At 34.7% G+C, this 25,750-nt stretch overlaps 2 protein-coding genes across 3 annotated transcripts in view; one reads left to right on the top strand and one right to left on the bottom strand.

Moving 5' to 3' along the window:
- LOC106111860 overlaps window positions 1-21,105 on the top strand; it is a 29,560-nt gene extending 8,455 nt beyond the window's left edge. The window contains exons 2-3 of the mRNA XM_013294021.1: window positions 15,113-15,155; window positions 18,175-21,105. Coding sequence (XP_013149475.1) covers window positions 18,188-20,758 — 2,571 coding nt within the window. The 5' untranslated portion in view covers window positions 15,113-15,155; window positions 18,175-18,187 and the 3' untranslated portion in view covers window positions 20,759-21,105. The remainder of the gene's footprint in view (window positions 1-15,112; window positions 15,156-18,174) is intronic.
- On the bottom strand, window positions 21,099-24,590 carry LOC106111861 (probable hydroxyacid-oxoacid transhydrogenase, mitochondrial). Of its 2 annotated transcripts, XM_013294024.1 has the most exons (9): window positions 24,257-24,590; window positions 24,121-24,183; window positions 23,683-23,761; window positions 23,343-23,551; window positions 23,070-23,266; window positions 22,687-23,000; window positions 22,418-22,599; window positions 21,886-22,156; window positions 21,099-21,262 (listed from the first exon to the last, which is right to left on the bottom strand). In XM_013294024.1, exons 4-9 carry the CDS (start codon window positions 23,498-23,500, stop codon window positions 21,179-21,181), a joined length of 1,206 nt encoding a protein of 401 aa, XP_013149478.1. In that variant the 5' UTR covers window positions 23,501-23,551; window positions 23,683-23,761; window positions 24,121-24,183; window positions 24,257-24,590; the 3' UTR covers window positions 21,099-21,178. The 2 variants fall into 2 exon arrangements, with proteins under 2 accessions (XP_013149478.1, XP_013149477.1); XM_013294023.1 differs by lacking the exon at window positions 24,121-24,183.
- Window positions 24,591-25,750: the final 1,160 nt, after the last annotated feature.

The raw sequence follows: 25,750 nt of genomic DNA, 5'->3' as shown, positions 1-25,750 counted from the left end.
CTCCATAATACTTATGTCTCTTACGTGGTTATCATGCATTTGAACTTTTATATCTTGTACTTCAGTTGTAAAAGTGCAGCAACTTTATGCAGTATATTGTCAATGTAAACCAACACGTAATTGGCATTCCCTCGTACATTTTGCTAAAAGTAATCAAGTCTTGCCATTCCAAGGTGCATGTAATCTGACTACGATTTGGAATTTATTAATTGATTCATTCGGAATCCTTCCTAAAGTAAATATGAATTCATTATCATTTCAACAGTTCCAAATATACTTGTTAACGGAGCTGTGGTCTAAAATTCCATTTCCAATGCCCAACAGTGCTAACAAAACTTAATAATGACGGTCACAAAGTTATAAGTATAGGCGTGTTTTTAAAACCCAGTCGTGACTTCATTGACTTGTTATGTCTCCTTGTTATTCAGTAGCTCTGTAGCTACGCCCATAAACTTGTGGCGATGACGTGTGTCGTTTGATTCTTACGTCTTACACCTCATTAATAAACGTTATAAGTACATTTACTATTCAATTAATGTAAACTTTAGATACATTTTTATCAATGACTCTATCTGAAAATTTAAATATTCACGTTTTTGTATTATCAAACTTTTAACGTGATCCATCATACTTCATACTGACATAAATGCGAAATTTTAGATGGATGGAGATTTGTTAGAGTTTGTACTGAACGGCTGAACGAATTTTGATGAAATTTTGTATAGATGTAGAGGATAGTGTGGAAGAACACATAGAATGGATTCGCGGGTGAAAGCTAGTAACTATATAGTATATTTTGTTTTAACTCAGGAATAAAGACAAAAATACTTCACTATTTTTATGATATGGTTTACAAACGTAAATAAACTCACGATAGATTTTATCTCTAAAATTCAACAAATATTTTTTTGTATAAAAATAAACTTATCTAACATCTCCGTAGTTACCCATTGTGTTTAAAATTGTATTTTAACTCATCTTGTATACAAACTGTACTAATACGATAATAATGGTCAGGTCAATGACTTAATAATTGAAATGATAAAGCTAATAAGAATAGATTATAATAAATGCCATTTGCCAATACTTTGTTGGTTCAGCTTTATTGTATTCAAATATAAACAAGAATGTACAATACAGTCACTTGTTACATTTTAGTACTAGCTTTCAAACACGACTCCGTCCGCGTGGATTTAATAAAAAAAAATAAAATAAAAGAAAAACATATCGTCGAATTGAATACCTCCTTCTTTTGGGAAGTCGGTCAAAAAAACAAAAGTGAGTAGCCTATGTGTTCTTCCAGACTATTCTTGACGTCTATGCCAAATTTCATCGAGATCCGTTCAGCCGTTTAGGCTACAAACTCTAACAAACATCCATCCATACATCTAAACTTTCGCATTTATAATATTAGTATGAAGTAAGATTTCCTAAGATTAATGCTAATTAACGTATTCCTCAAATTTACGTACTTAGAATATTATGTTAGTCTCCAAGTCTCAAAGATTTACTTTTCACATAATGATATCTTTACTTTGGCATTTGTTTAACATCATTTTCTTATTTGATCATCGTAAAAACCGTTTACAGAGCAAATGAGATGTTTTGCTCAGTTGTATCTAATCAAGTTGGATTACGCTTGAGGTAAGTTAAGCAAACTAGACAAGACTAGAAACAACTTTTTACTGTTACTACTTAGTGTTGAAAACATTGTTGAATTCGTAGAGATATGTTGTCCATCTCTAACTACTTAAAAATTACGAGATAACGATATTTTTATATGAATAGGTCTTGGCTTATATTGATATACATAGAAAGTTATGCGAATCGTTCATATGATGAAGAATGTTGCTCCAATTTATTTTTTTGTATATTATTACATACCAGTACACTTGAATTGGACGGGATTCAAGATTTTGTTGAAGAGACTGAAAATATTCAGTTGCTTTATTGGATACTAGCATTAGCCCGCGACTCCGACCGCGTGAATTTTAAAAAAAAAAACAAAAGTTAGTAGCCTATGTGTTTTTCCAGACTATCCTCTACATCTATACCAAATTTCATCGCAATACATTCAGCCGTTTAGACTACAAACTCTAACAAACATCCATCCATCTAAACCTTTATATTTATAATATTAGTATGATTGAATCGTATTCCTTTACTTTCAATGATAATTAGGAAAAAAAATCTGAATACAGAATTTCATCCTTTACTCTGTCTATTTTATTGATTATTTATTTATAGACTAACAATTCAGGTCAAATAGGACGAACAAAATTAATACACACACATATATGTACGAGTATTTATAAAAAAAAATGAACCTAAAACAAAGACTGGTGGCGTACATATTCAACTAACGGATTCCAGCCGCGTTCGTGTTGCGATTTACGATCGAACTACGAGGCTAAATTAACGAATGGCTCGTGATTTAGACCCAGCGGTTGAGCCGAGGCTCAAAATAATTGATACATCCTTGGTTTGATTTATCGCTGATTTTGAACGCCGCCACATTAACACTCCAACTTACTCACTGAGAATGTAAAGTTGCTATACGCGGGAAAATTAGCCCCCAGTCACGTTCAAAGATTTATCATACGGACTTCCGTATTGTTAATTGTTTAGATATTCGAGTATTGAATCGAGCTAGGATTTACAGAAGTTAAGCTTCAGGCCTCATTTCTAATAAGTCATGCAATTATTGACACGATTTTTTAATACTTCCCTTAAAAATCCTTATCGAGACAACGCGGCCCTGAGTCATGTTTCTACAAAAAGACGGGCATGAGTTTTAATTATGAATAGGTAGGTCATGTACACACTTAATCAATCAAACAACAAGATAAGGTAAGCAGTGATCTGACATAATTTAAATATGCGACAGACAAAGTAACTGTATTAAAATAAAGACTAGTGAAACAAGGATCTATATTTTTACTTGTAATCTTGTCTTCGTAAGGATTTTTATTTGTCTTCATTCTCTTAACAATTTCATATATTCTTCTAATCTTGACTTTTCATAATTTTATTTTTCAAGAAAAACATAATTTTTATATAATTAATTTCGTATTGTTATGGTTTTTAAGTAGTAAATTATTCATTAAGAGCAACCCTTAGCGTACATTAATAATGAAAATATACGCCAAGGAAAACGCCCAGTGACCAATTAACATCTCTGAGAGGTTTGTTCTTCCCCAATTCAGAGCAACAATCAGTTATTGACATCAATTGGTCGCCTGACCGTTTATTTAATGGAATATTCTACTAGTACCGCTTGATTGAATAAGTACCACTCCTGAGATTACTATGAAGAGGAAATGACGATTTTATTATAAAACGGAACACAAAGCCAACGTCGCAGTAAAATATTCTCCTTATACGCCCTGTTTGATTAATACATCCTTTTATGTGGTTTAAATTGAGGAATTATAGATGGACAGTCACGGCCAAAGGTCCTCTTTGCCTTTTACCGTATAAGCGATTGACTATGTTTGGTTTTGGAATCTTGAATTCAATGTAAATCGTGTGTCGGGCTCAGCAAGACAATTATTTGATAATGATAATATACCAGGACTTCATTCAAATAGTCCAATACTGTTCTGGTTTCTTCTTGCTGTCTTCGAGTCTTCATCAATTACCTTTTCAAAGTAGAAACTCCGAAGTTACTGTTGTTATCAATTGAAGGCTAAACGATATGTTTAACCGTTACTAAATATAATATTGCATATAACACATAAAATCAACACAGTGGAATATTTGGCATTGGGTTATTTTTGTTCATACAAAATCAAGGGCGTCTGTTTCTTGAATTCTGTAACTAAAATCTTTGTAATGTTTTTGTACAAACAGCGCTAGATTTAGTTGAGAATTGTAAGGAAGAAAGTTTGATAGTGAACCTACCAGACACCATAGATTATGCACAAAAAATTAAAACCCTAAATGTTTAGATTTAATATTAATTTTTTTAGTTACAAATATATTTCAAGTCTTTAAGCAAGCAAATATTCTGTTGCCAAATATGGAATGCGATCGTTGTAGTGTAAATAACCTCGCAAACGGCATATTTATTAACAGTCTGCATGTTGTGTCCACGAAAAACCGAATTGGCATGCACCGCACGATTCTGACATTGAAAAAAAACATTGTATTCCGGGTGAAAAACTTTAGTATTCGTTTTCGGGACTTTCTTAAATCGATGTTATCATTTACAAGAACTTTATGGTGAATGTTAATATTAAAATTGTCAATAGTTTTTGCTAAGCTATAACTATAGTTTTTGCTAATTCTCTTATAACTTTATTAATCAATAATAATTAGGCTAAAACTTTTTACTTTTAGACCTTAGTCTATCGAATAGCAAGATATACTTTATTAATAGATTTTATGCCCTTAAAGTAAATAGGGAAAATCATAAAACTATTAAGTGGAATTCCGCACTTCTATGTAACCAATTTGCACAAGCGAATACGATTTTTTTATGAATATCTAACAAAAACAATTGTTTTTGTAGTGTTAATAGGAGTGATAATTCACGATAAAATTGATCGTTCATTTGCTTTGCACTCGTTTAACTGACGTTTGCAAATCTACGATACAAAGTGAGACACTGTAAGTGCCATCGCCGTCAATCGCTTGTCATGCGCGCCATGCATATAACAATCAAGTCTTGGCAGTGTTCGTACGAAAAGTACGCGATTCGAAACTGCAACTAAATTACATTTTACATGTTTCTCTTTTTTCTTAGAACCGTTGGAAAAACCGTGTAGCTGCACAATGGGCAATAAATTTTGGTGTTGGCGTTTTATTTACCACGTGATATTAAGTTATGACGTATCTTGTATTGAATTTAGAACAATATTGATTGTGTCTCAAAATTGGTCAGACACGCGAATTTTTCTTTCGTCGCGACATTTTTTTAAATGTCGCCATGTCAATTTTTATTACGAGTCACGTCGTCAAAAAGTGTGAACATGAACACTTTATAGTTTGTGTTTCATTTGAATTTAAAGGTATAGAGAAATTTTATAAGATGTTTATTCCAAGGTGGTCTTAATACACGTTCACCTTTAACTGCATGTTCTTTTTTCAGTCGAACTATGCAGTTAAAATTGTGTAAAAAAAATTTTAAGTGTCAGTTGTCAGAGGGTGTAGCGGGCCTTAGTTTTAAAATTAAAGCTAATATAATATTCTATTATATTAAAACAAGGGCAATCATGCATTCAATTTTAGAGGCTAGTGTTACTTGAAACGTAGGTAATAATTGTTCTGTCTACCGGAACAGTAAACGGCATTCGACATCCTTTTTATCTTCTAGTTAAAAAAAGATATGCTTTGTGAAGCATTTAAATATTAACTTACAGATTATATCGTCCAGGTAACCGTCACGGGGTTTTTCCTTTGACGTTGTTTACTACGCTGGACATTGCAATTTTATTTAAATGTTGTATGCAATCTTAATAAGTAAATGTTATTTTATACAGCGGTTTTAATTAAAGGAGTTGCCATGGTGCCACCTACGAGTTCAGATGTTGCCGGTTGATTCGCGCTTGCGTTCGTTCTAAACACAGCAAACATACGTTCATACGTCACAGTTCGCTTCACCTAATCGGTGGGTGTCCTTCGCACCTCGCGACTGCAGCGACATGGCGACGCCTCGTACCGTAAACATGTAGCACAGGCTATAAATTACAAATGTACCACAGATAAATTAGAATTGTAGACGCGGTAACTGTGTAAACATGTGACAACAAACGAGGTAAATAACTAGCAGTGTTTGAAGCAAGACTATGATAAACAACACATTGATCTTATAATGCTAAGATTGACATCTTACAATTTCCTCTCTAAACTAAATTTGACCCTTATCACTTACTGAATAAGGTTCTATTCCCTGCTGGTCCTCATTGCAATTTCATTACAAAATTATATTGTCATCTTGGCTCTGCGGCGATATTTGACGAGGAGAATATTTTTTGTGGTTAGTTTATTTTTTCAGATTGTAAATCTTTTAATAACAGCACTTCAATTACAAATCTAACTTAATACTTCACTACAAACACAAGTTTAACAGGATAAGTTATGTTTTCTAGAGGGCTGCACGGAGTTAGCACACGTGACTTTCAAGACGCAAAACATTTGTGACAGAATTTATTAGACTCTGACAAGGATTGATTGATAATCCGTTAAGCAAATATTCCTGTTAAATGTATAGATAAGAGTTACATTAATCTTTGATTATAAGGTAAATACTATCATAGTCTTAAATGGCATGACGTCAAGTTCGGGGTATTATGATATTGTGTGAGGGAAACCCCGCAACTCTTTAAAAACGAATCATTTTGTATTCCATTGCTTGATTCAAATATCATTACAATTACAATAGCTTGGGTTTGTGATTTCTTTCATTTTTGAATAACCTATATTAGAACATATTTTTATCTCCGTTTTTTAAAGGAAATGACAGAATGTTTTGCTAATGAAAATCCCACGGTAACAGCACGAAGTAGGCCATACAAATGCACTTTATAAATCTAATCTTAAAGACGATGTGACTTGGTAATTAATTCTAACCGGTGTTCAATAAACGCCGACCCGTTTGCTTTTATATTAACACGACAGTACGTACGCCTTTACGTTGTAGACGAGTTTTATAACAGGGTATTAAGTACCACAGTTTTTATAACAATCGTTAACTGTCAGACGCCATATGCGCTTGCGAAACGTTTGCAAACTCAAACTGCCATTGCGGTGACGTCATCATTGTGATATCACCGCCTTGAACAGGATATATGCAGTCTCTAGGTGACATTTTTATTATAACGACAGTTCTAACATATTACTATCTTTGGAAAATTAAAGGGACTGTAAGTTATATATATACTCAATAGTACAATTTAACAAATAAATTGCAATATGTAAAAGATTATTCGAGAACGTCTATCACCGCCATGTTTTTTGTCATGTCATTATATGTCATGTCAATTTTTAACAACAGAACATAAAAGCAACTTTGACACTAAAATCGTTTTACGTATTTTGCTTTATATTGTATCTCATATACTTTATATTTATTGTCATTAAAGTTTTATTCCGATGTCTTTCGATTATTTATGGACAGTACCATAAATAATTTCGTTGAGTTTTATTCATTCTTCGGAATATTACAAACTGACTGTTTTGTGACAGTTCCTCCAAAAAAAACTCAAATGTTGGGGGGAGAATGGGTGATTTCTTAGGACTATAATTTTGGTACCATAAGCATCTTAGTGGTTTAGTGTTAGCTATTATAGTAAGCGTTTTTAGAATAGCCTAGAAAAGAAGCTGGATCCTTGTAATAAGTGTCCTTCAAGCTAAACGGCAAAGACCACTCGAGTTACGTACTGGTAGCGTAGGCATTATGCAAATTATCTAGACGGAGACTTTAATAGCATTAATGATGATGAAAATGCACACAATTACGTACATGTCTGGAAAAATGTAATACATTTCTACATTTAACGGTTCTCTCGAGGTTATACGCGACAGCTGTTTGTAATTCGTGAATTCTAAAGTCTTTTTACAAAAATGTAAGCATCATTTTAGCATTTTAAAACGATTGTATGAACACATCTGCCTCGTCTGGTATCCGTTGCATAGTAAATTAATTTCGAAATATGGTCAGTAAAACCAGATAAAGAATTTTAACAAAGCTACCTTTACAGTTATGCTACAAGAAGTAAAGTTGATGCATCCTTTCAAAATGAAAATATTTTTACAAATGCGAAAAATAGTTCGCAATTTTGTTATTTGAATTCAGTGCGGACAAAATACGTAATTGTGTGAACTGCGCTGTCGAAATAAATAGTTTTTTTTTATTGTCAAAATTGGAATCTGAAATCGTAATGTCGTTTCAAATAAATAGAACGGTTTTTGAATAATATTCGTTGCCACATTATTTGCTTTTAGGTATATTTTCGACCCTACGATTCAAAGTAAGTTATGTAATAACTAATTAGTTTTGCTAGTCGTCTAATGTATTAACAATTTTATTACTAGATATCGCTAACGTTAATTTGCCTTGTCAATGCAAATATTTTAACATCCATAATTTGAATGTTAGATCCGTAATTGCGCTTAGCCAAGATGTCTTACCTAATGACTCACTTGGTAAATAGTAAATTGTATCCGCACAAAATACTGCAATATTTAATCTTTCTTCAATTTCATAATTCTTGATCTTATCTCTTTAACTAGAAACAATTTATGAGTATAAAAAATAAACAATACTGTCTCAAGATTAATAATTGTAAATTGAGAAAATTGGAAATTTAATTTATTAAAAAATGTAACAATCTACACAGTCATATCATGCATTATCTCTTACTTCTTAACTCTCTTCTTCTTCCCTTATTTCTTTTCAATTTTCAAGATACGCGATGACTTTGATTATTTTATAAAGAACACGCGTTCATAAAATGAATTCCTTCAATCGTCCAAGCGTCGCAAATAGTGTTACGATAAACTTAACTAAAGGATCATTAAAATGTAATAAAGTTCGTATGTTTAATAACGCGTTGGAACGAACACACGGCGCGAATTCATTCCGTACGGCGCACGTCGGTGGTACACGGCTTGCGAAACGCCTTATCGGACCTTCATCTCGCAATATAACATCAATCTTAATGCGTAGGCCATCTATATCTTCATATTTCTGCTTTAAAGATTCATTAGTCAATATGCAATTTAAAACTGAACCTAATTTTTAACATCTATAATATTTATATGAAATGCTTTTCCAACTTTATAGACCAGAAGTGCGTTGGTTTTACTTCTTATATGAATAAAAACTCAATAAATTGACATGAGTACATCTGTAATGTAAAAACTTTTGGCCCTTTAACGATATTAGATTCTTTGTCACACTAAAGGCTGTACGCATTATGCACCGAAAAGAATGTAACGTTACATATATTTCGACGATAGTCAACTTTTCTAATCAACAGACGAGGTACGTTCTAAATTACCTCGGAACAAACAAACATCAGTCCCGCGCCTCATAAAGATATTTAACCTATTCGAAATGGGTCAATGTCCCGTTGGCTTACACTATCGGTGGGGTCGCAGGCAGCCGCGCGTGCTTTGTCGCTTCATGGCCCGCGATTTATGATGCCGTGCCATTTACTAGCACAATACCTCTGAAAATGCTCGTAAATGTACAATGATGGACGCCAAATTAATACATTCAATACCAACAGAAAAATCTAAGTGCATATTTAATTCGACTATCATTTATATCCACAATGGCCCCCGTTTGGGTAAGTCGGCCACTTGTTACAATAGCGTTACTCATTAATAAATAGCAATGCAAAATAACGAGTAATACAAATGCGATCCGACTGCAGGAAGTCAGAGTTCCAATAGCAAGTGACCCCAATACGTAATTGGCGAGCAATAACGCCACGCATTAGACCTCACTCTAGTATTTAGGAGTCTAATCCCATTTTACGATTGAACTCGATCTGGGAACGTTTCAGTTAAGTTTCTCACATATTTGCGTACGTTATTTTGTATCGATGTTGTAATTTGTTCATCATACTAATATTATAAATGCGAAAGCTTAAATTGATGGATTTTTGGTAGAGTTTGTACCCGAAACGGCTGAAGAGACCTGGATGATTTTTTTTTAATCCCACACAGACCGAGTCGTAGGCGAAAGCTAGTTATAAAATAATGTTCTCTAACTAAATTAATATGAGATATTGCACTTCAGATAAATGAACAATTTGTTCAATAAATATTTTTGACGGGAGAATATTTTAATAATGAATCATTTAATTTACCAAATTTAATATGGATATATCCAAGTAACCAACTGCAGTATATTAAAGAGTGACGTCAATGAATTAAGCATGATGTGGTGGCGGAAATTCAATAATTTTTCTTATCGCACCGGTCGCTGGCGGAGGCAAGCTGCGAGCGAACCAGTCAGACTGGTAGCCACAGGCCACGAAGTCTGCACTGACCCACCTGGTCAACTTACCTTAATTATTTCGATGAAATTAAGATACGGACTCATCACGGTTACGACAGTCAGATTAAACGATAAGTCTAATGTTTTTTACTCTTTTATCGAACACTTCATAAAACCATTAAAACGTAAAGAAAGAAAAAAAATATCGAAAATTATTTTGTCAATTTTCTTCAAAGTACCTTTACACATTCTTGTGTTGACTTTGTTTACCAAAGTAATGAAATAAAAAGTGCATGTAATTTATACTACCAAAATGTATGATAATTATGTGATTTTAAAATGCAAACATATGCATATGTAAATGTAGGAGGCAGTAATCTTTATGGTAATTGCAGTACATTTAAATGCGTTAAATAAAATTGCAATGGAAAGTTTTAATTCCGCAATAATAAAAGCGATATCATCAATTAACTTGATATTGCTGTCGTTGTCTCCTTCCGATATTGCTGTCCCTTTCCACTCGTAATATTGTTTTTAATAGCTTTTTTTCTTTTAAATGTCACTGGCAGTATTGCACCTTTTGGTACTTTTAATTTTCCTAGAATAAAAAATCAACGGGAAAAGTGAAATTACTTTTATTTCCACGACATTAACTTCTACAAAAACAAATTTCTATGTAAATTACTTGAATTATGTTTTAACAGACGTTATAGAAGTTTTATCTTGTAGCCTTCACCGCAAAACAACAATATTATTATTTTGACATACTTAAAATAAACGATTATTTATTCTCCCTTTATTTCACAATAATTTCTACATTGTCAAGACGAAACCAACGAGATTATATAATGACTATATTAATTTGGCAGCGTCTGATTCACTAAGTTGTTTTTAACGACACATGTAAAATCAACAATGACCTCAACGAAAACAACAGTTTAACAATAATTTAGATTCAAATATTTCGTGTTGTAAGTATTTAAAATTTATCTTTTGAATTTACGGTCTCATCAAGTAATATTGACAATAGTTTTACGTTGAAACATTGTGCAATTTCTTTTTATTGAATAAATAATAACGATTTGAACAAAACGATATCGTCTTCTTCAAATAACATCATCATAATACCATGAATAAGAACAATGCTATAATAAATATCGCTTAATAAGTACTGGATGACGTCAAAGTATTACCATTTTTTTCTATTTGGTTCTCTTTGGTCTAATTTGGTTAGAGTCAGACCAATGTACCTAACAAAATGATGTAGAATATAATAACACTTTTCTTTGTTTTTCTATTTCTTGTGGACTTTCTATAAAACTGCCTTGTGTTATATTTATGTAGTTTTCTCTTCCAAATTACAATTACCGTCGACATAACAAAGCCTATAGAAATTGTAGTAAAAGAGAGTAGTGATGTATTACGAAAGCAAACTTAAAATTCAAACACGTCTACGTAGCATGAATTGATTCAGAGGAGCCTCGCAACAACACATTTGCAAACCAAAAGATAGGAGATCTTGTTATCGCAACTTGTAAATGTCGAGACAAGAGCTAGCACTTTCCTTCGGCCGCGTACACACCTGCCACTAAAACCACGAACGGCGGTTATTTAAAACTACTTATGTAAAAAGTGTTAGGGGAATAAACTACGCTACACAACAAACAAAACCGACGCTAAATAATTATGCATAAATATTAATAATATGCCAGGGCCAGGTGGCCGCCGTCTGTAACATGATAAAGCCGAAAAACTACATTATTTGGTTTCTTACCACAAAAACAAATTTACGGGACATTGGTGACAGGTGTTAGAAGCAAACGCATGCTATTCTGAGCTTTATTTCAATGCGAATTTAAAATAAATACTAAGCAAAGCAACAAAGTGAAAACATCGCCTTTGGATAAAAAAATTTCTGACATATTATTCGTTGGTTCTTATTCTGCGTTAGGGCTGTCGGACGAATCTAATTAGTCCAGTTGACTGATTACAAAGGTATTTTTTTTGTGTTGCAAATTGTTCATGCGATTTAAGATTGACCTCCACTGTCTGTTTCCGAATTAAATAGTTTCATGTAAACGTTCCGAGAAAAGACAAGAATATCTGAGCGAATAGCGTTCAATTTAAATCAAATTGTTTGCTCCTCTCCAGTTTGATCAGTTGCAATCCAATTTAAACCATACGTGGTAAAACCAATCAGGAATATGCTTTCAACAAATATTGTGACATGTTTAGGTCGATAGAGTATTTTAAATCCGTTTCATCAGCGACCTTAATAGATTTATTTCCGAATCGTTTATTCTCCGACATAAAAACCCTAATAGTTTTTTATTGTTCCCACCATTAAATAGGTATGAATACATCATCGCTAAATGAAAAACGTTCAGTATGTTGTGCGTATATTTTGAATGCAGGCAAATGTTCCTCCAACATTTACGCTTACAGAAAACCTTGTAATATCAAACAAACATACAGGAACAAGGAGCAAGCACGTTCCAAACATCTCTAATGGGTATTGGGTTAAAACCAAAGTATAAATAGAGCGCTCCAATTAAATAGTTTACATTACAATGACGCCCGCTGTGGACCCCAGCGATGACTAACTTTTACACGTGTTAGAATGTTTTTAAATTATCATTATACTAGGATTCAGTGAATTTGTTGCCAACTTTAGTTAGCCAACTTTGTTTTGGCCTAATCGTCTCTATAAATAGTCTATGAACTTTGTTTTTAAATTGTTTTCTCTTTTTATGTGATTTTTAGATGTGTATTGCTTTATTTTATATGATTGGACTTTCTACGGCAATCTTCTTATCTGTCTTTGACTTGAATTATGTCCCTGATAAACAATCTCATTGTGACAACTCTCATCTTTTAACAATAAACCACTTATATTCCACACTACATTGTAGTTTTAATAAAGGATTTTGTTGTTAACTGCCATATTTACTGAGTTATGATGTGGTAAGTATTCGCTAATTGAACGTCTTCATTCTAATACCATTAATCTACATAATAACCTTTTTATAATATCCAATACTTTTAAGTAAATAAGATTTAGGACTTGTCCCATCTCTGGTTGAAAGAGGATCAGATAGTTTAAAAATGACGTCACTGTCAGATAAAGTATATTAAAATCCGATATTTCCATCAAATATTTTACACGTTGCATTGTTATCAGACAATTTACAATTTAGTGGGACCGGCCCTTAAAGTATTAGGTAAACTCACTTACATTTAAAGTGAATAATGTATATAAAATAGTATAGTACTATACCAGTATGTCTGTATCTTGAGTTTTTTGTATTCCTATTGTCTCGTGAATGTCAACAAAGGATACACTTCTATAGAGGTGCAGAAATGAAAGCCCCCGACCTCTTACTACAGAGCGATAAGTGCACTGAAAAACTCGATAGCTTCTAAAAAACCAGGCATTTAGTACTTGTGACGGATTTCCGCAAAGTAACGCTTGATCTTTTGAATCGAACAAACCGAGCGTTACGACAGATTTTTTGTGCTTTACAACATTGAAACAAATGGAAATTTTACTAATGTAATTTACAAAACATACAGTTTCATAGTAAAGTAACGGTCCTAACGTTTAAAAAATGTCCTCTTTGATTAAACTAAAAGGTTGTTTAAATAATTAATTGTAAATACAAAATTGTTTGTTAGTTATAAGCAATAAAGTAATGTTTACTACTTCCGAAGCAGTAATGAAATGCGAGCCTAAATAAATCGACTCGTGTCGAAATTCCGTTACTGACAGACAAGTATTTGCAATGCAAACTGTCAACACTCAAACAACACAATCTTGATTACAGAATGGTATTAAATAGTATCTTGACATATTTTGACTGCTTAAAGGTAATACCAAAGGAATCATATTTAAAGAAACTGCGTACAAAACATTAAACCATTAGTAGTCGAGGAAAATCATTAATTTTTGCATAATTTAACAAACATCGTAACTACTTTTTTTACAGCAGAAAAATACAAACAGTACAATAAAATATTCATATTTCATTATTGAAAAACAAATTTTTACTTAAATATTATCGAAACCGGATTCCCAGCTTACGGCTATAGACATTCCCCCTTCCTATATTTGTGACAATCGGAAATATCTATAGGTTACTGCGTTTGATTGAGATCCATGAAAATTTATATCATATGACTTTTTATCGATAAATTAAATCATCGATAGACGTGTGACAGCACTATAGGAATGCCGCCGAGGCGTAGTATCGCGCGCCGGCACGGGCTGCACCGCATTGCTATTCAAATCGCGCAAAGTTTTAACGACCTTCCTATACATTCAAGGAGATCCTAGTTCGACGCTAATGTCTACCGAACTCATCGACACTTATCGACTATTAAGATAGTTCATCGCATGTCTTTGGAAGAAAAATATTAAGTCAATATACAAAAGAATTTGTTTTGTAATAATACTTTACGTCTACAATTTAATATTCAATAAACTACTTATTGAAGTTGCTTATCTAGTAATTACGTATGTAATGACTACCTGGCTCACTTATATCTGCGTATTGATGTACAAAAGACGATGTACGAAGCAAATCTTTTAAGTAGCAAAGTAACTCATAATTCTTGATACTTTACAACGTAAGCCGGTCGCGGGTCGCATCGGAACCAGTCTTGGTACTTGCGGCAGTGGTCTGGCCACGCCTCGGCGCTCGCCGGCGTATCGACACGCTTCGTTGGCAATAATCCGCGGGTGTTCCTATTTATCGATACATTGTGCGAATGCAAAATCGATACCGCAACTGGCACACGACTATAGCGGAAATATGGCCGCTGACCCGACCAGCTGTTAGGAATCGTTTCACTTTTATTATTAGCCTCTGCTTGAATTTGAATCCCACATTCAAGTATGTCAATTGTGCTTCAATATGAGTCACTATTTAATATATTTTTTTGAATGTTTTTAATTATTGACGGAGTTTTTTTTTAAATCCATCACAGAATTGTGATAACAGGCATAATCAAAAAAACAACAGGACATTTTGATTCAATTTATTCTTTACAAATGTAGTAACGTTTGTCATTTTCATGTCTTTTGAATTTTAAATGACTGTAAATTGTAACATCACGTATGCAAATGCAATGATTAACAATAGCATTGTTTGTTTGTTGCAGGTTTCAATCCAAAGAGTTACTGGGCGGCTGAACAAGGACATTGGTGAGTATGATAATTTCTACAAATAAATTGGAAATAACGACTAGAAACAAAACTGTTATTACCTTATCCAGTTTCACACGTCTCGTTCATTATGGAAATTATATTCGTTAGGAAAGTAACATCACTCTTTCTCACGGACCCTTAATGTTTAGAACAAACAATGCATTGCTTACTTTTACCATCTTATAGACAATATTCATTCAATAAGTTACAAGTCACGATCTCTTAAGGAAATCAGACACTGTTAAATGATTTTGAGATTTGTTTTCAAATCGGCTACGACCTTCAAACTGGAATACAATTGTTTCTGGATATTACTTCCAAGAAAAGCGGACTATATTTTTAAGGAATTATATATTACCTAATGATTTAAAAAAGGTTAATCTTTATAACATAAAAAAACATACAGCGAATTGAGTACCTCCTTCTTTTGGGAAATCGGTCAAAAATGTGATTTTTTAGGAAATGTTTTGATTACGATATGATAAACATATTTGCACGTGCTGTCGTCAATGTGGGCCCCCGGCGCGATTGTATGCAAAGTACTAAATTCATCTAAGCCATTTTATTATTCATCGCAACGCAACGCCGCGTGTTTAGTATTGTGTTCCACTCCAATCAGTGTTACAATGTTAATCAACAATACACTAAACGTTAGCGTTACATCTGGTATATACGCCAATGACTAAAATAGACGTAATTGAATTACGACATATTTTTGTATGTTTAAATACACATTGAAGACAATGTGTACGATTCAAAACGTACTTAGTAATTACAATCAGATGTGTACAACTGAATTTTGTTGTAATTAATACTCTCCTGTCAGATTCTATTTAAATTTCAGCAATGTAGATCAACTATTATCGATTTTTATATCAGATTTTTGTTAATTTACTAATATTTAATGTACTATTCCAACTCAGCTCTAGGCTTGTGGTAGATTATGGTTTACGACATTAAAAGAATAACGGGATACGATCCCTCGACCAGGTCGGAAATCCGTACCTCTATGCGTTAGGCTATTGGCGATTGGTTCCTACCTGTGAAAAGGTCCCTTTATTAGTTAATGATTTACTCCACTAAGATATATTAATCCTTTGCAAAACAGAAAACATTATATTGAAATACTAATTACATATTTATGACCCCCTGGTACCAACGCTTGGTAAACATTCATAACAAATGGAATTTTTTGTCGCGCTAACTGTAGTATGTTATCAGACGTCGCAGCTCCGCATATCTAATCTAATCAGACAGTCTTTACATCGTTCATGTACTAGTTCTCGCTAAAGATCTCACTCTGGTATAGTGTCACGTATCTTTTATATTGTATACGTTTTATAAACATCTTACTTATAACACCTTACTGTAACGAAGTGGATTTGTAATTGTAAACGTCCGTCGCTGTTAAATATTAGTATGAAGTTTCTTTTTTCGATGCTATTGTGACAAGATAATATGATATCAATGTTTAATCAGAACAAGCGTGTTTAATATACTAGACCTAACTGGAGTTATATTATGTTTCAAGGTAAAATTATTGTAACGATTCTGTTTTATGTTTGTCGTTTAAAGGAATTTTATACTTGAGGAGGTTCTTGCATACACGTTTTTAAGAAACAAGCGAACCTGAACTGAATGATTGACCGAATGTCACAAATTCGTCTCGGTTATTATTTTTTAATACAACATACTAATAAATCTAGTATAAAACAAATGACAATGATGTTGCATTAGTAAAAATGACAATAGTCTATTGTTCTGGAATTGACATTTAAGTTAAACGGACAAAACGTATAGAAACTAGTTTTGTCATCAACACAACTCTGACAATAAAAGGTACCGTGTTAAGTACGCCTCGTATTCGTCGCGCGTCTCTACAAACAACGCACCATATTACCTTTTGTGTGCTCGTGCCTTTATCTTGCGATAAATATTCGAACCCCTGCGTCGAATTCAAACGCGGAGTCAACCGTCTCGCTCTAACCGAACCGTGAAAGTACTACAACTTTCTATATTAAAAGTCTAACACGAAGAGTTGTGTAATGGTTTTACACCTTTAATAACAGACTGAAATTATGCCACTGCAAGCATCGTCAAATGCATATTTAAAAAAAATACAAAAATGGACAGTGGTAAATTGTCTTTAGTATCCTATGTGGCGAATAGTAGAATTTACACAAACGATTATCATGCAAATAAAGATGTCGCGACTTGTGAAATCGAGTTGCGTGGAAATATTCTCCTTTTAAGGCCAAGAAGCGGAGTTAGAGGACAATTATTTACTGCAAGGGCATCACGTATCTACGGTCCCTGTACTAAGTAGTCCTGAATTGAGCTCTGTACTGAGATCAAATGTTTAAACGAGATCACGTGTTCGCGGAGTCATGACGCGTTGGCAGATGGACAATGCGCAGATAAAATTTCACTAGAACAAAGCATCGCTTACATCGGCATCGCAGCACACTTTACTAATTAATTAGTAACACTAAATTGAAAATAGATTAGTCTACGAGTCTTTACTGAATATGCGAGTTGTATGTTACAATGTTAAAGAGAAATAAATGATAATCAGCATAAGCTGGATATGTCAAGAATATTTACAGAATGTTTTGTTTTCATTTTGCTTTGCTTATCTATCTAAATATATGTGAAAGAGCGAACAGAAATTGGAATAATTTGGGCATAATGAAGAAATATTATTGCATCGTGAAAATTTGTAAACAATAAAGATCATTCGTTTACTTTACTGCCATAAGCTTTTGTGTAATTACAACACGTGCGTCATCTGCATGCTTTTACGTGCAGTGGTTGTACTAGTTTCTAATACTTTGTTTTCTTTTTAAACTGTTTACCTATTGTTTATACGTGGCGTCACGTTATAAAAGAAGAAAATTTGAAAACATCATTGTTCAGAACTGTTATTACGAAATAACGGTCAAGTTTCGTAAAATTATGAAACATTTGCTAATTGTACGTATTCGGAGGTATAAATTGTTATTTTTTCTCTTTCCAGAGTTCGCTACGACATGGGGGCGAGGTCCCGGGAGTTGCTGCTTCTCCTGGCGGCGTGCACGCTGGCCGCCAGCGAGACCATTAACAAAACGGCCATAAGAGCCGAGATGGCCACCGACACTATTTTCCAGTATGAGGACTACGACTCCGCCGAAGAACAGGAAGTGTTGTTCAACGAAGACAGGCCCTGCCCCAGAGATTGCATATGCACTGTATCCCAAGGATACAGGATAGCCAAGTGTAACCGTCTTGAAATCGGCACGCAGAAGTTCGGCGACGACATCACCGATCTTGTGATTGAGAACGCCGATCCCACGTTTCCCATTAATCTTGACGATCTCATCTTCAAGAAACTCGGTCTCCATCAAATTGCCACCATAAAGATTGTCAACAGCACTATCGGATACGTGGGTCCCAATGCGTTCCACGGCCTGCACGAGCTGTACGCGGTCAATCTGTCCAATAACAAACTAAAAATTTTACACCCGGAAACCTTCGCAAACAACAAAAAGTTATTATTGTTAACGCTTTCCAACAACCAACTAAAATTCCCTGAAGCGGGTTCTAATGACTATTTTCTTAACGCATCTTCTGTTCAAGAACTTGATGTTTCATACTGCAACATGAAATATATTACCGATAATACATTCAAAAACATGCCTGGCCTCATGTACCTAAATGTAGCTGGTAACAAACTCTCCGACATGGACGCGAACACTTTCAAAAAGCTACTCGACTTGGAGGAGCTCGATTTAAGTGACAACAACATCAAATCTCTTCCTGAGGACATATTCTCCGAAAATACGGAGCTGGCAACGCTCCATATTCAAAGGAACCCTATCGCCTCAGTCTACGGTCTACAGATTTCAGATCTACTAACTCTGAACGCAGGCCAGACCAATATTAAATTTATTGGGCCCTCGATGTTTAACGGTATGACTTATATAGCAAATCTTAATTTAAGCGGAAACAGTATTGAGAAAATTCATAACCAAGCATTCCACAAGCTCGTTGAACTTAATTACTTGGACCTCTCTTACAACGATTTGGACTTCATTTCTGGATATCTTATTAAAGAAAACATTGAGCTTGACATATTTAAAATTTCAAACAACCCCAGATTAAAACATTTGCCTGCGGAAGGTTTCAATTGCTCCGCAGAACAGTTTAACATATATCTGTTTGATGCCTCCAACTGTGGACTTGAAGAAATTGAAAATGACTCGTTAAAGACATTCACGGCTTTATCACAGATTAATCTCTCCAGTAACAACATTAAATCTATTAGCACGGAAGTATTTTCGCGATGCCCAAGACTAGTGGATATAAACCTCGCTTACAATAAATTAACCACTTTAGAGGTTAAAGTTTTTGAGAAAAACAAGGATCTTGGAAAGCTTAATCTTCAAGGTAATCCACTGAAAGTTCTATCAGCCGAAATCTTTGTTTTCACACCAATTTTGACTACACTCGATATGAGCCACGCCGAGTTAACCTCTCTATGGAGAATGGAAAAGAACCTTCCTACGACGCTGCTCAATAACTTGAGCTTCCTGAACGTTTCACACAATCGCATCACCGAGATCAAACAGACTGAACTGGACAATTTGAATAAACTACGCACACTAGACATCGGCAATAATCCTCTTGCTTGCAGCCGCGATTTTGAGAACTTAATGACTTGGCTCAGTAACCGTAAAGTGTCACCCAACGCTAACTCTGCAAATGTTGCCAACTTGGCTAAAGACGCCAAGGAAGAGGACGGTACTTACAGCTGGGAGTTCCTTACAAAGAAAACTTGCGGAACCGCAATACCTCGTCCCGTCGAACCCCTGCCGCCTGTCTCTGACGAAGAAATATGGGAAAGAATCGACAAAGACGCCGAAGGAAACTTCGATTTGAAAGACACCCTCGACGACGGAAAGCTTGCCGACGACATCGCTGTCAACGACGATAACGCCAAAGAGAACGCGGACGACGACAGCAACGATGCCGATGACGAGGCCGACGACGAGGGAGATGACGAGGACGAGGAGGAGGATGAATCCGGCGAAGACTACGACGACGATGTCGACCTCAAGGTGAAACTTATCGAGAAGCCAGCGGCTACACCCAGCACGTACAAACCGGTGTCCACTGAACAGACACAGACCGAGAAAATTAAGATCGACATCAAACTGCTCGAAAACGACAACATGTACGACGATCTCGAGCCCGATGTAGAGGTGCAGCCGTACGGTGCAGAGGAGCACGGCCGCTACGGCTACTTGTGGCCCATCCTGATAGCCGTGCTGGGCGCGCTGCTGTTGCTGATCATCATCGCCAAGATGGTCATGATGATGTGCAGCAAGAAGAGCAAGCAGATCCGATACAACAGTGCCATAATTGCGGCGATGAGCCACCCCGGCCGCACTAAGAAGGACTGCGGGCTGGTGTACCAGCAGCTGACGGAGGACCTGACGGGCCCGAAGACGCCCAAGCTGAGCCGCTACGCGCCGCTGCACAACGTCACCGTCAACGCCGCCAACATGTCGTATGAGAGCAGTCCCTTCCACCACAGCAACATCGTACCCGAAGCGGTCTGAGCCTCGGTAAAAACTAATATTACAGTAAATACAATAAAATTAACCACTGCGTTAACTTTAAAATAAGCAGTAAGTGATAGATGTAAGCGCTAGTCACGAACGGATGCATATCTAACGAGTGAGCATATTTTGAGTGCCTTCTGTACTCTTCGATAGTTCTCGAACAATGTCACGGCAAACTTTTCTTTTAACCTAGCGCTTTTCTTATTTGATAATAATGAAGAAAGTAACAAATGAAGTCAAATTAAAACAAATTAATTTAAGATATACATAATTATATATTATACAAATTAGTTGATAGGTTCATTTTATGTACTTAAAATTATTAAAAACTACACTCTAAATTGTGAATTCTTTTATTAAAGTTTTAGCATATAAGATAAACATTTTCGAATACCAAGTTTCCTTTTGTATAAATAATTAGTAGAGTGTCAGCGAATCTTCGAGAATTTTTGATAAATCGTCTTCTGATTGTGGGATCGGAGCGATCTTTAGCAAACGATGCTGAAAAGAAAAGAAAAACTACTTCGAGTTACCTACATTTATTAGGGTGTTTTTTATGGATATTTCGGACCATAAATTTACGTAGGTTTTAGGGGGTAAAAATTGGATTTTTTAATCATAAGAGCAGTTTCATAAATTAATATACAATATTTGAAACATACGTGTAACCGCTGCTATAGGTTACTTATACAAACCAATAATTGTGATCACATGTTTTTAAATCTAAAATCGTATCGATTTAGCTACAATTACCTATTTTTACGAAGCATTGTTTTGAGCTAAAATTACTAGTTTTGGGTAATTTTTACAATTATTGAATAGTTTGTAAGTGTCTAAATTGCAATAAAAATAATGATTAGAATGTTACATATTTGATATATTTAATGCTGTAGTATTATTTTAATAAAAAGTAAATTTAATGACAAATGGTTTTTGAATATAGCTAAGAATATTATGTTTATGATATTTATGTGGTGGGATGACTATTTAATTCTTTCTAAACTGATGATAAATGAAGTCTTCGTACAAATCTAAACACTTTTATGTTAAAAGGTTATACAAACAAGTACACAAAAAATGGCAACTTTGGAAGTAAAAAGAGAAAACGGGATGTCTCAAATTACCTGCGGTAAAGCTCCCTTCACTAGCTGCGGTATATCTTGTGCGGAGTACCCGATCGCGTTCAAGCCATTCTCCACTTTCATTACATCCATGTATTTTAATATAGTATCGGAGAGTACTCGCCCAGCGTCGGCTTGCTTCTTGCCCGTGACGTCAGCGCCCAATATGGCCGCCGCCTCCAGATGCTTGTCGGGATCACTTGCCGCGGTGAAGCGGAATACCGATGGCGCAGTCAGTACTACCGCTAAACCGTGCGGTATCATTGGCTCAGTACTGGTTAAAAAGTATTATTTGGAACAATAAAAATTTTAACACTATTCACATAGAACTGTATAGTTTTGGGTAATACTTGAAAAACACATTCAAAAATAGGTTTTGGGATAAGAATACGCTTATTCCCATATTAAAATGAGGATTGTACAAAAAGCCCTGCCCACTGTTCAATAAATTGCCCACTCATACTGCACACACATACTCAGGAGAGAAGTGGGTTATAATTACAACCGACATGACAGACAAAATAATTCTAATTACCCGTAATCCTTCGGGACGTAATCTTTGACATTCCCAGCGATGGGATAAGCTAGTCCGTGGCAGAGATGCACGCCAGCGTTGCCAATGCCCACGCCGGCCATGGTAGCCGCTAAGTGCATACTAGAACGTGCCTCTATGTCCTCCGAGTTGTATACTGACCGCTCGAAGTACTTGTTAAGGCACTGTATTATACCAAGAGAATAATTTTGGTTACGAATTTTAATGAAATTTTAATTCACAAGCATAACATTTATATGTCCGTGACGTACCTGAAGACAGAATCTAGCCCAAACATCTGATATAGGGTTACTGCCCTGATAGACTGGTCTCAGAGCGGGATTGGACGGAGCAGGGCCTCGCTCTGTATATGGTATAGCCGTAAAACTCTCCAGCGCATGACAGAAGATGTCAAAACCTGCGTAGTTTGCCACAGTTTGTGGTACACTTAGTGTGTGCAGAGGATCTATCAGCGCCAGGAGTGGCCGTAACGCGCTGTGTGCGATACCTGTCTTTGCTTTTATCTCTTCATAATCGAATATACTCATTCCTGTCGTCTCACTACCAGTTCCACTGGTAGTTGGTACTGCAAAATTATATTAATTTTTAAGTACTCAGCAAAATCTGACTGTAATCATGTGTTAAAACAACTGACTTGCTATGACAGGCTTGAGTGGCTCCATGGTGGTTTTGCCTTTGCCTACTGGCTGGTTGACATAGTCCAGAAAGTCGGCGTCCGGATTGCAAGCGTAAAGGTTGGCAGCCTTGCACGTGTCCATTACGGACCCGCCCCCCACAGCCACATAGCTATCGTAGTCGCCACGCTTCGCGAAATCTATTGCATGTTTCAAACTAAAATATATATTGTTTATTGTTATTTATTAGGCAAGATTATATTCTGTAAAAAATTGCTTTCAAATCTTCATACCTTGTGTCCGTAGGCTCCACACGAACTTGATCATAAACACTGTAGCTTATACCATTACTGACAAGAGAATCCAAAACTGCTTTCATAGGACTCAGGGATACTACATTAGGGTCTGTCATAACACAAACATTTTTGGCCCCTAAATTAACCAAATCCATACCAACTTCCTTTGTCACACCTAATCCATACCGTACAGTCGAACATTTTATCTGCAAAGTATTTTTACCTTGATTTTTGACAATTAACTTTAAAATAATTAAGACCTTCCAGTACTGGAAGCACGTGTTCTTGGTTCAATTTACTTTGAGCAATTTTCTGTATTCCCTTTATTAAGACTTACCTCGAAAGCATAATCTTTACTAGGTGTAGTGCTTGAAACTTGAACATTTCCTCTATATCCATGAGCCGGGCATTGACAACTATAAAAAATTAGCAACTAAACATTATCTCTCCGAGCTTGCAGAATTGTAGAGATTGTGGATTGATCTATGTAGTATTTTATCATCTTTTTTTCAATTTTGAATGCACAAAAGTATATTCTATATTAAATTCTGGAACAGTGGGGATTTAATTCCTGATCTAGGTGTTATTGCCAAAGTGTAGTCTCATTCCCCTTGTATTTGATAAAGTTTGATTTGTGGGAATCATAACAATATTTAAAGAGAGGATGCATCCAAAATCCATTTACAGTTTTATTACTGTTTGTTAGTTGTAGCTATACTTTTAGCAACAAAGATACCTAAATATCTCACATTACAAAATATTAAAATGTAGAAACCTTGGTTTTGTATGGCATTACTGTAGTTGACCTCAAACTTTGTACACATCCTATTGTGTAATCCTAAAATGTTAATATATAGTATGGCTTGGAAATATTAAATTGTTGAACTTAATAAATAGTTAGAAATACTTACGATGCAATATTTATTGTTCTCAGTAAATCAAACACTCTTTTACGTGAAGACATTTTAATTATAAAGGCAGTAAAAATATGTACATTCAACAGTTACGTATGTCAAACTTTTAGAGTAATATCAATGTATTTACTGTTGTTATCGATAACCTTCAATGCAATTATCTATCTTTATTAAAAAAAATATGTTGTTTTTTGAAATGATAAGACGTTTGTGATATAAGGAGTTATTTATTTGCTTGATATTCATCTGGTACATGTTTGTTTCCAAAAATTAAAAGTTTAAAAAACGCATATTGGGACAAACTAAAAAATATTTAATTAACTAATAACTTAAAAACCTCTAAATCTGTACTTAAACAAAATATAAATTAAAAATAACCAAATAAAAAACTACGACACAAAATTGAAACACAGGTGACAACTTACGTCAAAATTAATTCATTTGACATCGACATTTTAGAAAGAGAATAACGAAACCATAAACATGGTTCACCATGGTTACATACGTTCTTTAATTTTTGAAACGATCTTTCACATTATTCACATAGTTTATTGTTTTATTTTTTATATTAATTCCATCTTCACTTAGGGTGAGTTGCATCAAATCGCTGGTTATCGTAAAAGTTATAATAGGGTTACAAGTGCAAAAACATATTCTCACAGAGGTTTTATGTGTTTTTCTTTTTAACAATGGAAACATTTAAACCTGAGTGTCACTAAAGTGTCAAGTTGGTGTCAAGAATGACATTTACGTAAATTAAAATGTTTGGAAATTCATGTTTCGCCGATTATATTTATGTATCATACGCATGGTATTTTATAGTGAAATAAACTTTTTGCCCACGAAGATGGAGAAAATGGCAAACTCTTGTGAAAATAAACTAGTTTGGGCCATTTTTGAAACTGTATTTACTTTACTACTCAAATATGTAGCAAAAATGAAGCAATAAAATTATACAAATATAAATGCATCTTATTTATTTTCCATATTATAAATTGTCCTGTCAATGCATATTATAAATTGACCTTTTATGGAGGACATTTTTTTAAATAAGAGAAAAGGGACAAGCGCTGTTGCTATGGCCTTAGACACTCGAAATTTGTCCAAACTGAATGTTTGGCCAAATTTCGAGTTCCATCTTGGAAATCCATTATTTCCGAGCACGCAAGACTTTATTCTTCTGGATTACCTATAGGATAATAGTAGATATCTTCTTTTTCCATTACTTTTTCCATTATTTGTGCTTTTGAAGATAAGAGCTTGTGACAGTTGACACTACCGAACTGACACTAACCGTAACGCTAACTATAACCGCCCAAAATCGGGCGGTTATGATTAGTGTCAAATATGACGTTATTTTGACCAGCGCAAAACTGGTGTAGCGAATATCATGAACATCCGAAGACGTAACCATCGGGAATGTGCTGGTTAAGGTTTATAGTTAGTTAATGTAACTCATCCTTATTACATTTTAAGATTATTCCAAATATT

This window comes from Papilio polytes, unplaced genomic scaffold, assembly GCF_000836215.1.
Source record: "Papilio polytes unplaced genomic scaffold, Ppol_1.0 DF824146.1, whole genome shotgun sequence".
NCBI lineage: Eukaryota > Metazoa > Arthropoda > Insecta > Lepidoptera > Papilionidae > Papilio > Papilio polytes.
Note: the sequence above shows the minus strand (reverse complement) of the source record. Positions and strands in the feature narration are given on the sequence as shown.